The sequence below is a fragment of the Primulina eburnea genome, chromosome 3, assembly GCF_022965805.1.
Source record: "Primulina eburnea isolate SZY01 chromosome 3, ASM2296580v1, whole genome shotgun sequence".
Lineage (NCBI taxonomy): Eukaryota > Viridiplantae > Streptophyta > Magnoliopsida > Lamiales > Gesneriaceae > Primulina > Primulina eburnea.
In genome coordinates, this window is record NC_133103.1 from 6,117,646 (window position 1) to 6,129,618 (window position 11,973).

Genomic DNA, 11,973 nt, shown 5'->3' on the forward strand with positions numbered 1-11,973 from the left:
GTGTCCTCGTAAATTTTATCATCATATTAATAATCAAGAAAATTATTAGAATTATGATAGTAAAACTGTGGAAAGTGTGAAATTGTTTACTATCCAAAATCACATTAATTATTGAAAAGTAATTACGTAATTAGTTATTAATTCATAATTTTAATCTAATCTTAATCAATCAAACTAAAAACATTAATATTTATCAATCACTATTCCATATCTATATATAATCTTCTCATCCAAGGTAAATACAGCCAATACAAGGCATTGCAAGGGTTTCGTTTATTTGGTTTAGCATGGATAATACAAAGCAGTGAAGCAAGGGCAAATTGTATTCACTACCAGCGTGAAAAGTTAAAAAGCAAAAAAAAAAAAAAAAATTTATGCCAAATCAATGATTTTTAAACCTGTCTATTTATGTTTTAACTTTAGATGGATATATCATATATGCATGTACATGAAACTATAAGGTTTTCATAATGTATTGATTTATGAGGGGTATTACTAAATGTATATTTGGTTATATTTTGTAACTTAAATATATCATTAATTTTAATTTAATAATAAATCATATAATTTTATGATTATAATTTAATCGTAATATATTAAAAAAGATTCTATTGATGAGGTTTTTGGTTTTGAAAAATATATTGAATAAGCGATATAATTGATAGCTCAAAGAGAACAAATTTATATATTAATAATATAATTGGGTTAATTGTGGAATTGGTATAGTTAAAAAGGAGGTAGAAATAGGTCAACTCCTTTAAAAAACATTGGTGCTGTTTCGAATAGGTATATTTCATAAAATTGATTCGTGAGACGATCACATGAATATTTCTGTAGAAAAATATTGTACAAGTTGGGAATTGATAGTTTTATTTTATTTTATTTATTTTGATGGAGGATAATTGATAGTTCAATGAGGCAAATAATATATAAGAGGAATATGTGACCCTTAACTTATAATTTTTAAATCCGTCACCTCCTGAACCATAGAATGGTCGGGACTAGACATTTAAAGAAGAAATAACTTAATAAGTAAATATAGGGAAGAGTAGGTATCTTGTGAGACGTTCTCACGAATCTTTATCTATGAGACGAGTCAACTCTATCGATATTCATAATAAAAAGTAATACTCTTAGTATAAAAAACAATATTTTTTTATGGATGACCCAAATATGATATACATCTTATAAAATACGACCCGTGAGACCGTCTCATATAAGTTTTTGCCTAGAGGGAAAGGGATATAAGCCGAGCACAAAAATCTGGTCAGGAATCGCTCAACAAACAGGCAGAGTAACAGCATAGGAAAATAAAAGTGAAAATGATGGGGATGGACCACATATTTACTGAGAAATTCGAGTAATGACAATTGTTAGATCAAGATCGATTATACGGCTTAGATTAACGCGGGATTCCTAAAAAATACAACATGAACGAACATACGTTAGATCTTAGCCATTCGTTTCCTCATCAATGGTGTTGAAATAGATCATGCAGATGAAGATCCAAACCATACAATATGGACTACCTAGATTGAAGATAAACAAACAAAAATAACTCGACTAACTTTGACCCCAGCACAGTACTTGGTAAACTTCATACTTCTTGTAGACGAAAAAAATGAATTGTTATTGATAGACCCCCTTAAGGGTCAGGCCGACCCGAGAATAGGGCCATCTATGGGATATTTTTTATCACGCTCATCTTCTCCCCATGTGACGTAATGATGAGGACTTAGCTTAGAGCTAGACCCGAGCCTGAGCCGCTTCGGATAAGGAATCACTTCACAGTCGGATAAGGTGCAAAAAATTGGCTATCCGAGCCCCTCCAGAGAGAACAGAGTTGAGCCGAGAATAGACGAATCATATTAAGATTATGAATTCTACGAAGATCCATACTGATGCGACCCGAGTGAATTGGGTAAGCAAAGTTGGGGCAATCCATCGAATCAGATGAATGGGTAAGCGGAGTTAGGGCAAACAAGGAAATGAACTTGTGAATGGGCGCCAGAGGGATGTCCGACGTAGCCACTCCGATACTTAAGTCAGCTGGTGAAGCTAAAGAGATAACCAATGTAGCTTGGGAGATAAATAATTGCTACTGGTGTAAATATATGTGTGAATATATGTGGGTGAATATGTTTAATGAAAAAAGAACATGCTATTTATAGGAAGGAATGTAATGAGTGTGCTCACTTATCACTTATAGCATTTGATATTGACTTCCTATCACGCCGTCCTACTTTCCACCTTGTCAAATAAATATGATTATGTCAGGCACACTTATCGAGGTAAGATATTACCTCCTCTCGCACTCGAGTGCGGTACTATTGTCGAAAATGCCTCCCGGGAGCTTGTATGGAAGCCCGTGCTTCTGATAACCCGTGGAGAAAATATCACGGGCATTCATCTGCCCTATTTCTGAAGAACTCCTCCTGTAAAATTACCTTGATTTTGGATATCCATATAATATCTCGGGTCATCCATGACCCGAGCTCTTACGGACATATCACCACTTACAAATATAGATATATAATGATAATGAAAGAATCCCAAAAAATTCGGGACATATAAAAATTTATCTCAACTTTGAGTAATGCAAATCAGGCCAAAAGTAACCTATTTGAAAAAACTTTCCTAACTAAAGTACTTCTTCTACAAGGTAACCAATCCCTACATATCTATAAATACCAAGTATGTTCTACATATTAATATATTCACGTATTGTTATCACACAACACTACTTTTCTCGTACTCCTACATTTTGGCTGTTTACTGACTTAAGTATCGGAGGGTTCACACATGAAACATCTATGATACCCTTTTAATATTGCTCGTCTGTGCAGATCCACCCAAGGTCCATATTTGTCGATCCGAGCTCTGAAGATTGCGGAGCCCTCAGGTTATTGAAAATTTTACTCAACGGACCAAACCAAAAGTAAGTTTTTGGTTGCATAAAAGATCATGAAAACAAATCTTTCCGATAAACATTCAACTTCCCAAAAAATTTGAAGTCCCAAACAATATGTTAAGAAAAGTATTCAATTTGGACACATTTTCTGCCTTTTCTCTATACATGTATATGCATTATATTCATTTTCTACGTAAATTTCTATAGAAAACTCTAGATGATCAATCATTTACTCCCATCACTTAAATCTCACATCCATTTCAATTTGGATAGGAGAAATTCAAGTTGCTAGGTATGCAAGAAGCGTTCCTCCAAGCTCGAGCATGCAACTTAAGAATCTCCCTAGCTCTATCCTTGGACTTGGTTCCACAATCAACTTGAAGCACCAAGCACAATTTATGAACAACACCAAGCTGCAACATCTCCTGCAAAATCTTATGAGTCGCAGAAAATTTGGAGATGGAATGAAGAATTCTAACTGCCCTTTCGCTAGCTCCATTGGAAACCCTAAGTATCTTTTTCGAAACGATGGCTAATCCGGCGCCGTGCTGGAGCAGCTCGGATCTTCCCTCGGCGATCTGGCACAGCGTTTCCAACACCGTTAGGATCATTTCAGAAGCCCTTTTGTCGGAAGAATCCAGCAGAAGATCGATCAGTAGAGGCACTGCTCCGGCATTCACCGCTTTTATCCTGTTCCTCCCCCATGGGCAAGAAATGGCCAACGCTTTGAGTGACGATTTTGTAGCTTTTTCCGAGATTTGATCTCTCAAGATTTGTGTTAATTGGGTGAAGAATTCTGGGCTTAGATGAATCAGTTGATCTGGTTCAGCTACTTCTAGCATTGATTTTAACAGCATGATTGCGTAAGCCCGCGATTCGTAGCTTCCCGTTTGCATCACGCGGGTCAAGGATTCGATTAATTCGGTGTTGTTGAGTGACTTCAGGCCCGATTCTGATAACTGCAGACTGTAAAGAATACTCAAGGATTCGTGGGAGACTCTTGTAAGTTCCGAGGAATCTTCAAGTACTCCGGCGCGCGATGCTTCGAGGGTTTTGTTCATAATCAACGAGGCCAAGAATTCGGCGGTGCCCACCGTTTCCATGGATCTTCTATTGGTCTGATTCTGAGAAGCAATTGACTTAAGTCTCTTCAAACACTCCATCTGCCTTTGCGGGGAGGCGGCAGCGGCATCAGTGATAAGCTTCAGAATCTGGGATTTGCAGACGGGAGATTTCGGCGTCGGCAGTCTTTCGATGTCTTGTGAGGCGTGGACCGTGCACCATGACTGGATGAGCCGCCGTAGAGTGATGTTTGGGATCAATTCGGGGTCGGAAAGAGCCTGCTTTGTTACCGGGCAAGTGTAGTTATTCTGAGAAAATATCCATTTCTCGATGCTATCCCTATCGTATGTCATCCCGGTCGACACTGTTACCGGATCTTTCATGATTTCCAAAGAAATGGGACAGACAAAATATGGGGGAACTTCGATTTCAGCCATAGATGATGGAATAAAAATCGATCTAATTATAAAATTGTTGAAGATATGTTAATCTGCTTGTGTGGATTGAGTTGAACATGTTTGGAGTTGGGAGTGTGGGTTTTTATAGCATTGGAGAAAGAGGAAAGATTCCAAGTTTGTGAAAGTCAAAACACGGGAAATTTTAGTATTTTGATTGGGTTGGACTCAAGACTTTTCTTAACTACGTAGTCCAAACTGTGGCCTGCCTGTTTCTTTGACTTCCACCTTGTTAAATAAAAATTAAAAGCACGTGGTAGTTCTGGTTCTAAATTATATTTCTTTAAGAAAAAGGTGAGATATTAAATGGATAATGGAAATTTTTTGCTCATATATATAATCCGCGTTACCATTCCAACTAAATATGATTAATTAAACAAATTCACATAACATAAACCCAATTTCGACTACTCTGATGACTAAAACATCTATGTTTATCAAATTTTTTACGAAATAACTCTAGTTGAATCAACAAGATTTATCTTCTTTCCAATTTAAATTTCAATAGATTGTAACATAAATTTCTTCCACAAGCTAATTTTAGTCATTAAGAGACAATCACGATTGATTGTGTATGTTCAAATTAGTTTAGATATCGATGTATAAGCAATATATAAATCATTAATAGTACCTTTTAACTACCAAATTTTTTATATTCTTCAAAAGTATACGATAATTTCTCAACAATTTTTTTATAATATAGTTTTCTTGCAGAAGCTGATGAAACTAGTAATGATGACGAGGAGGAGAAAATAACTAAAGCTCGTGCTTTTGTTGAGTGCATGCATTTGACAGCCGACAATTAAAGAGTGGGCAAAGGATATATTGAACTAATTAAACCTATGTTTACGAGTAGTCTGTGTGCAGTGTTATATAAATTAATTTTTTAAATATAATATTTATTGGAAAAATATAAGAAAAGCTAATTTCGCTTGACATCCGGGCTTGTTGAAGTCATTCCCAAACGTGATTCGTTTGGTGGTATGAATTCTAAAACATGCTATGCAGGGACGGATCCAGGAATAAAAGTTAGGGGGCTTGAACTCAATATGATAAGTTATATATTATTAAAAAAAAATTTACATTATATCGTTCAACGAAGTTGTGCCTACGAGATTTTAAAACATAAAATTCATCAATAATAGAATTTACATCAATATGTTTAGCTAAATCTCGTTCAATATAGAGTGTCAAACAATCGGCAAGAAAGTCATCCTCCATTTTATTGCGAAGTGCCGTCTTCACATGCTTCATTGCTGAAAAAGTCCGCTCAGTAGTGGCAGTAGACACAGGTAATGTCAAAACAAGATGAATCAATCTAGTCAACATAACATAAATACTTGACCATCCACTCTCGGTCAATTGCTGACACAACTCAACAAGTGTAGAAACCTTTAAATTCTGCATGACATCAAGTTTATAATGTATCAATTCATACTCCAAAGCAACAATTTCTTGATCTGTGAAATCTCCAGGATAAAACTACTTCGCAAGCTTGCAAATATCTTCACTGTTAAATGAGTCAAATGAATTTTTAGGATCTAAAGCTGTACTAAGAGAAAGAAGTTCCACCGATGACTCACTGAACCGAGTATTTAACTCCATCAAAATGAAATCTATTGCTGCATTAAAAACATCAAAGTGGTAATGATAGCGACTGTTATTAGCTGTAGCGACTGTTATTAGCGACTATTTGAATAAACCGTCGCTAGTAGCGACGGTGTAATTAAAACCATCGCCGATCTACATCGGCGAAGGTTTTACTACAACCGTCGCAAATATTAGCGACGGTTGTTGAAAAACCGTCGCTAAATAATTAAAAAATAAAAAATAAAAAAGTGGGCTGGGCTACAGCCCAGTTAATCCCTAGAATACATCCGTCTCTGATGCTATGAATAGATGCTTGTTAATGCATTATATGATCCATACGAGCATCCAAGCAACTTGTGTGAGACGGTCTCACGGATCGTATTTTGTGAGATAGATTTTTTATTTGGGTCATTCATAAAAAAGTATTACTTTTTATATAAAGATTCGTGAAACCGTATTACAAAAGAACTACTCTATCATATTAAAACAATTATTATTTCAATAAAAACAATATTTTGAATTTTTTTAAAAAATAATTTTTAAAGTTTGTACAAAAAAAATAACTTATCATAAAAAATTTGTACGAAAAGGTATTAATTTATGCGTACACAATGTTTGAACGTGATAGCTAGTAAATTAAATAAAGATTGCAAATATGGGGTTGACTTTTTTTAAAATTGAGTCCAGTTCGAGCGTATATTTTGAGTTGACCGTCACTTTTTATATAAAAACTTTGGTTCTTTTACAATTTTGATCTTTTTTCTCCGTATAATCAATACCCGAAGCCATATTGGTAGCAATGCTCAATGTTATATTAGCAGTATCTAGTTTCATGTTAGTAATTCATGAAAATATTACAATTACAAGCAAAAGAAAATTATCAAAGTAAAAAGTTAAATTTTACTAATTAGATGACGAAAAATTTAATTTTTTTTAAAACTTTGAGTGTAATTATAAAATTCTTAATAATGTACACATTTCGACTTCGCATTATGCCTGGTTTATTCTTAATTAATAATGGTTAGAAATTCGTACTCCCCCTACAATGGAAAACGGTCGTGTAAATTTGTCTATAAATTAGGACAAAATTGCTTTTAATGAAATAAATTACTATTTATTTCAAGTTAAGTCCGAGTTTTGTCCGATTGTTGACATGATGTCTGACATATCAGCAGTATGACAAGTTTTGGTTTTAATGTAATAAATTAATATTTATTTCAAGTTTGGTTTATGAGATATTATATAAACAATGTTCAATATTGTCGTGTTTGTAATATTTGATGTCGTGTCAAAATTTTTCCAATATAAATATGAAAAAAAAAAATTGTTGTAATAAACCAAATTTTGACTACTTAGAATATCAAAAATAATTTAGACTAACTTATTTTATTGTGAGAAATAAAAGACATTATGAAGCAAATCTTACACAATAAATCCCAGAAAATATATTTTTTGGTAAAACAATTATACATATAACTCGTTAAGGGAGCAACTTCAATGAAGGTGACTCCTTCCAAACATCGTAATGTGTCCTCAAAATCTCCCTCACTTTATCCTTAATATGGGCCTCGCGATCCGCCTGCATCAGCAAACAAAGCTTCGGCACAATTCCAACCCTAAACAGTTCTTGAATCACCCCATTTGTACCAGAATACCTGCAAATCTGCCAAATAATAGTAACTGCTCGATCATCCACCGCCGGAGAAACCTTCAAAATCCTCCTTGTGACAACCGCGACACCATCTGCATGATTCAGGAGCTGAGCCCGACCATCTGCACATGAAGATAAGTGACACAAGATTCCCAGAACAAGTTCCGTCGTTTTCTTGTCCGAGTTTCTGAGTTCAACGTCAATCAACCCGGTAACCGCGCTGGATTCCACCATGATCAGACGGTTTCTTCCCCAGGGGCAGGAATCGAGTAAGGCGTGAAGAAGAGCGGTTGTTCCCTGTTGGCAGATGCAGGCCTGTCGAATATTTGACACCATGTTTCTGAAGAATTCCGGCTTCAGTCTCTCCAGCATGCTAGGGCTCGTCTTCTGGACAGTAATTTTCACCGCATAAGCTGCGTGAAATTTCACTGCTGAGTTTTCTTGAAAGACAGAATTCTCCATAACCCACATTAAAGACTCAAAGATTTCATCGTTCTCGGTCAAATTACCCTTCGACCGGCTCAATAATTTCCGAACAATGTAAAACAAACCAAGCGCTTCTTCCAGGCCATTCGTTTGTCCAGTTTTGTAACACGAAATGATGAAAGATACCAACACCGCACCTAATCCAGCTTCCACCATGTAAACCCGATTTCGGTCGTGCTCCAGGGCGAGAGCTTCCAATTTCTGCAGCGTCTTTATCTGCAAATCCGGGACACACAGGTCCCTGATTAGATTGATTATGTAGAATTTGTCGCGAGTCGGCTTCGGAGTTGGGATCTGATCGATTCCATGCGATGCATTGAGAGTGCACCATCCCTGGATCAATCTTCGCAGGGTGTGATTCGGCGTCAAATCCGAATCTCTCGGCAGGGCCTGTTTACTGACGGGGCAGATCGTGTTGTGGTTCTTGAATAGCCAGTGTTCGATGCTTTCTCGATCGTAAGTAATCCCGGAAATGGCCGTCACGGGATCTTTCATGATTTGGAGGGAAATTGGACAGATAAAGTACTCGGGGACTTCTATGTTATCCATGAATACAAAAGAAATTTTGATTAAATGATCATATTTCAAGAAATTGAACTGGATAATATGAATGTATTAGTGTGTATATGTGTGAAAATTTGGAAGAACGAGATTGGAGTCGGATAATTCATACGTCCAGTACTGGAACGTAAATTCAAATGAGGGAGAAGTTTACTGATTCAAATTCCAGGCATTTAATAATACATAGGTATAATAAATAGGAGAGTAGCATTTAATATTCTACACAAGAAAATATTACTGGTTTTTCACATGCCAGGCCGCGGGGAGTGTGGAACTCGTTAAATTATAAAATTATGTTTGAACTTTGATAAAAATGGTTTATGCTATATACATTGTTTTTCACGGGTCGTATGAAAAAATATTGTTTTTTTATGCTAAAAGTAATATTTTTTAATGTTAATATCGTTAGGATCGACCCGTTTCACATATAAAGATTCATGAGATCGTCACAAGAGACTTATTCTTACTAGATTACATATTTTTTTTAAAATTATATCCTTAAGAGATAAAAATTAATTTTTAAATTAATTGTTTCCAATTTAAAACGCTTATATTGAACGAAGAAAAAATTCATTGTTTTATTTTTTATTTTTTTTAAAAAAAAGTTGTACAATTTTTATTGATGAAGTGTAAAGGATTGAATATGGAAGTGAAAATTTTAATTTTTAAGTTGTATGCACTTAAACACTGAAAGAATCTTTATTAAAAAAAATCAGTTGTTAGCATTACAAATTTTCACTCATATATATATATATATAGATCGATAAACAAAACTCTAGAAATTTTGTTCAAAGTATAATCTTGAATAATTTGAAATTTCAGTCAAATTAATATAAGAAAAAAGAGTGAGTCTCATGTGAGATCGTCTCACGGATCTTAATTCGTGAGACGGGTCAACCCAACCCATATTCATAATTAAAGTAATACTCTTAGCATAAAAAGTTATACTTTTTCATGGATAACCCAAATAAGGGATCCGTCTCACAGATACGACCTGTGAGACCATCTCACACAAATATTTGCCAAGAAAAAAAATCAGATTAATTAATATTTTCCTTCCCCTTGTCAAAAGCTGAGTCAAAGATAACAGACGCGTTCACAAGGTCGCACTGACAGTGGGCATCAAGCGGCGTCAATGTTTAAATTTTTTTTTTTTTTTTTAGAGTCAATTAGATAATTTTTAATTTGTGGGACAGTGAGAATAGTCATTTTTTAATAAAAAAATTTATACACACATTGACTTATCAATTTTGATATATTGTTAATTTTTCGTATCAATCTTTATACTAACAACTAAAACAACCCTCGTCTAATTAATATACAATTTTAATATGTTTTATCATATTCAATAGGTGAATGTATCTCGATTATGGATCTAAAAGTGGGCATTGTTGGTGAACACAATAGCAAAATTGACTAATTTAATATTTATTTTTTGAAATTTCTGGTATTAGATAAAGTTCAAGGCATTTAATTCAATCCATCTTTTGGAAATTTTTTAAAAACGATACTCGTAGATGCAGAATTTATTTTAATCGTCTAATTGGTCAAATGTGATCATATTGCAAACTGTTTTTTAATAAATAAATTTTTTTATTTATTATGACTTTAGCCGAAATACACATGCGTATTCCGTGTCAGGACAATAATAATAATGGTACAATATTGGTCGACATTTCAACTAGAAACTAATTAAATACGCAAAAAAGTTATAATTTTTGTGTCAATATTAAAGTTCGACAAATTATATAATCTCGCCACATCTCAAAACAATTTATAGACACTTAAAATTTTCCAATAATTTTAATTTTTGAAAACATGAATATATATAGGTCCATTGACTTGTGAATGAAATATTGCTCTTTTCCAAAATGTTGATTCGGTTATCATCTAACACAAAATATTGTTTTTAAAAAGAAAATTGATGGTTGGCCTAACATTGGAAAATAAATGGAAACCATATTTCCGACCTTTCACAGTTATTAATTAATTAATGGTATACTTACAAAACGACTTTGGAAAAAGTGAAAGCAAATCAACTCATTAGCAACGTTTTAAAATTGTCGGTTTGAATTTCATAAGAAAAGTCTCAAATTTTGACAAAATGGATCAAATTATTTTTTTTCCAAGGGTCCGGGCAAACAATTCTTGGAACAATTGATTTTTTCGTCCTCCGTGTTTATCTTTATGCAATTTTAATATTGTCGAACAAAATACCAATCCAAGTTAGGATTGATATTTTTTGACAATTTTAGTCATTTACTTTAAAATTTCATTAATTTTTCAATTAAAGAATTTACAAACCACTGCATGTATCGCCGCATCCTACTATACCGCAACACTACTACTTACTCCGGATCCTACTAAGACTATTAGGGGGCGTTTTAGGGGGCGTTTGGTTTGAGTAATAAGGTGGGTTTATTTTTTTAACCCACTTTATCACTCGTTTGGTACGCGTGATTATTTAACCAAGTCAATCCCTCCGATGAATGATTAGGTTATGTTAGGTAGGTTAAAATAATACATCCTCACCCCTAGGATTATTTATCCTACTCTTAATCCATCCTATTTTTCCAATTTTACCCTTCTCCTATATCCAAACTCACCATCACTTCCCTCCACCGACCGCCGACCGCCGCCGCCAGCAACCGCCGACCGCGGCCGCCACATCCGGCCGACCGCCGCCGTGATTCCGGCCGGCTACCGCGATTCCGGCCGGCCGGCCGGCGCCGCGTTTCCGTCCCCCGTCGCCGGACCACCGCGGGCCGTCGCCGGAGTAAAGAAAAACAAAATAAAGAAAAGAGCAATTGCGTCATTTCATCAAAAAATTCAAAATTATCTCATACTTAAAAATCATACCAAACATACTACTATTTTATATCATATATTACATTTCTATCACAATCATTTTTTTTATCATTTACATACTAATCATTAGTTTATCATATCCTTCAAACCAAACGTAGCCTTAGCCTCTTAGGCTAGCTTCTCACAGTTATTCATTTCACAACATATTCCATCTTGACCTTGTCCATTCCAACAAAATCTAAGTCACTTCTAACTGCAAAAATACAGTCCCAACATCTATCAAACTCCATAATTTCTTTAATATCATGTGTTTCATTTTATTATCTGTGTACAAAAATCGTCAAGAAACTAGGAGCATTGAGCTTTCATTTCGGTTTTAAGCTTGTGGAGTATGTTGCATTTGCATAAAAATCTCCTATTCTAATATAAGACAAGACCAAGGGGCAAAA

The 11,973-nt window shown here is 34.7% G+C and overlaps 2 protein-coding genes across 2 annotated transcripts; both read right to left on the reverse strand.

Moving 5' to 3' along the window:
* Positions 1-2,961: 2,961 nt before the first annotated feature.
* On the reverse strand, positions 2,962-4,491 carry LOC140825764 (E3 ubiquitin-protein ligase PUB22-like). The gene has a single exon (XM_073187713.1). It carries the CDS (start codon positions 4,408-4,410, stop codon positions 3,172-3,174), a length of 1,239 nt encoding a protein of 412 aa, XP_073043814.1. The 5' UTR covers positions 4,411-4,491; the 3' UTR covers positions 2,962-3,171.
* A 2,881-nt stretch (positions 4,492-7,372) lies between these two features.
* LOC140828113 (E3 ubiquitin-protein ligase PUB24-like) lies at positions 7,373-8,876 on the reverse strand. The gene has a single exon (XM_073191094.1). It carries the CDS (start codon positions 8,702-8,704, stop codon positions 7,499-7,501), a length of 1,206 nt encoding a protein of 401 aa, XP_073047195.1. The 5' UTR covers positions 8,705-8,876; the 3' UTR covers positions 7,373-7,498.
* Positions 8,877-11,973: the final 3,097 nt, after the last annotated feature.

What these genes read in the sequence shown, in the direction of transcription:
- LOC140828113 (XM_073191094.1), bottom strand. Translation starts at nt 8,704, where the DNA reads ATGGATAACATAGAAGTCCCCGAGTACTTTATCTGTCCAATTTCCCTC.
- LOC140825764 (XM_073187713.1), bottom strand. Translation starts at nt 4,410, where the DNA reads ATGGCTGAAATCGAAGTTCCCCCATATTTTGTCTGTCCCATTTCTTTG.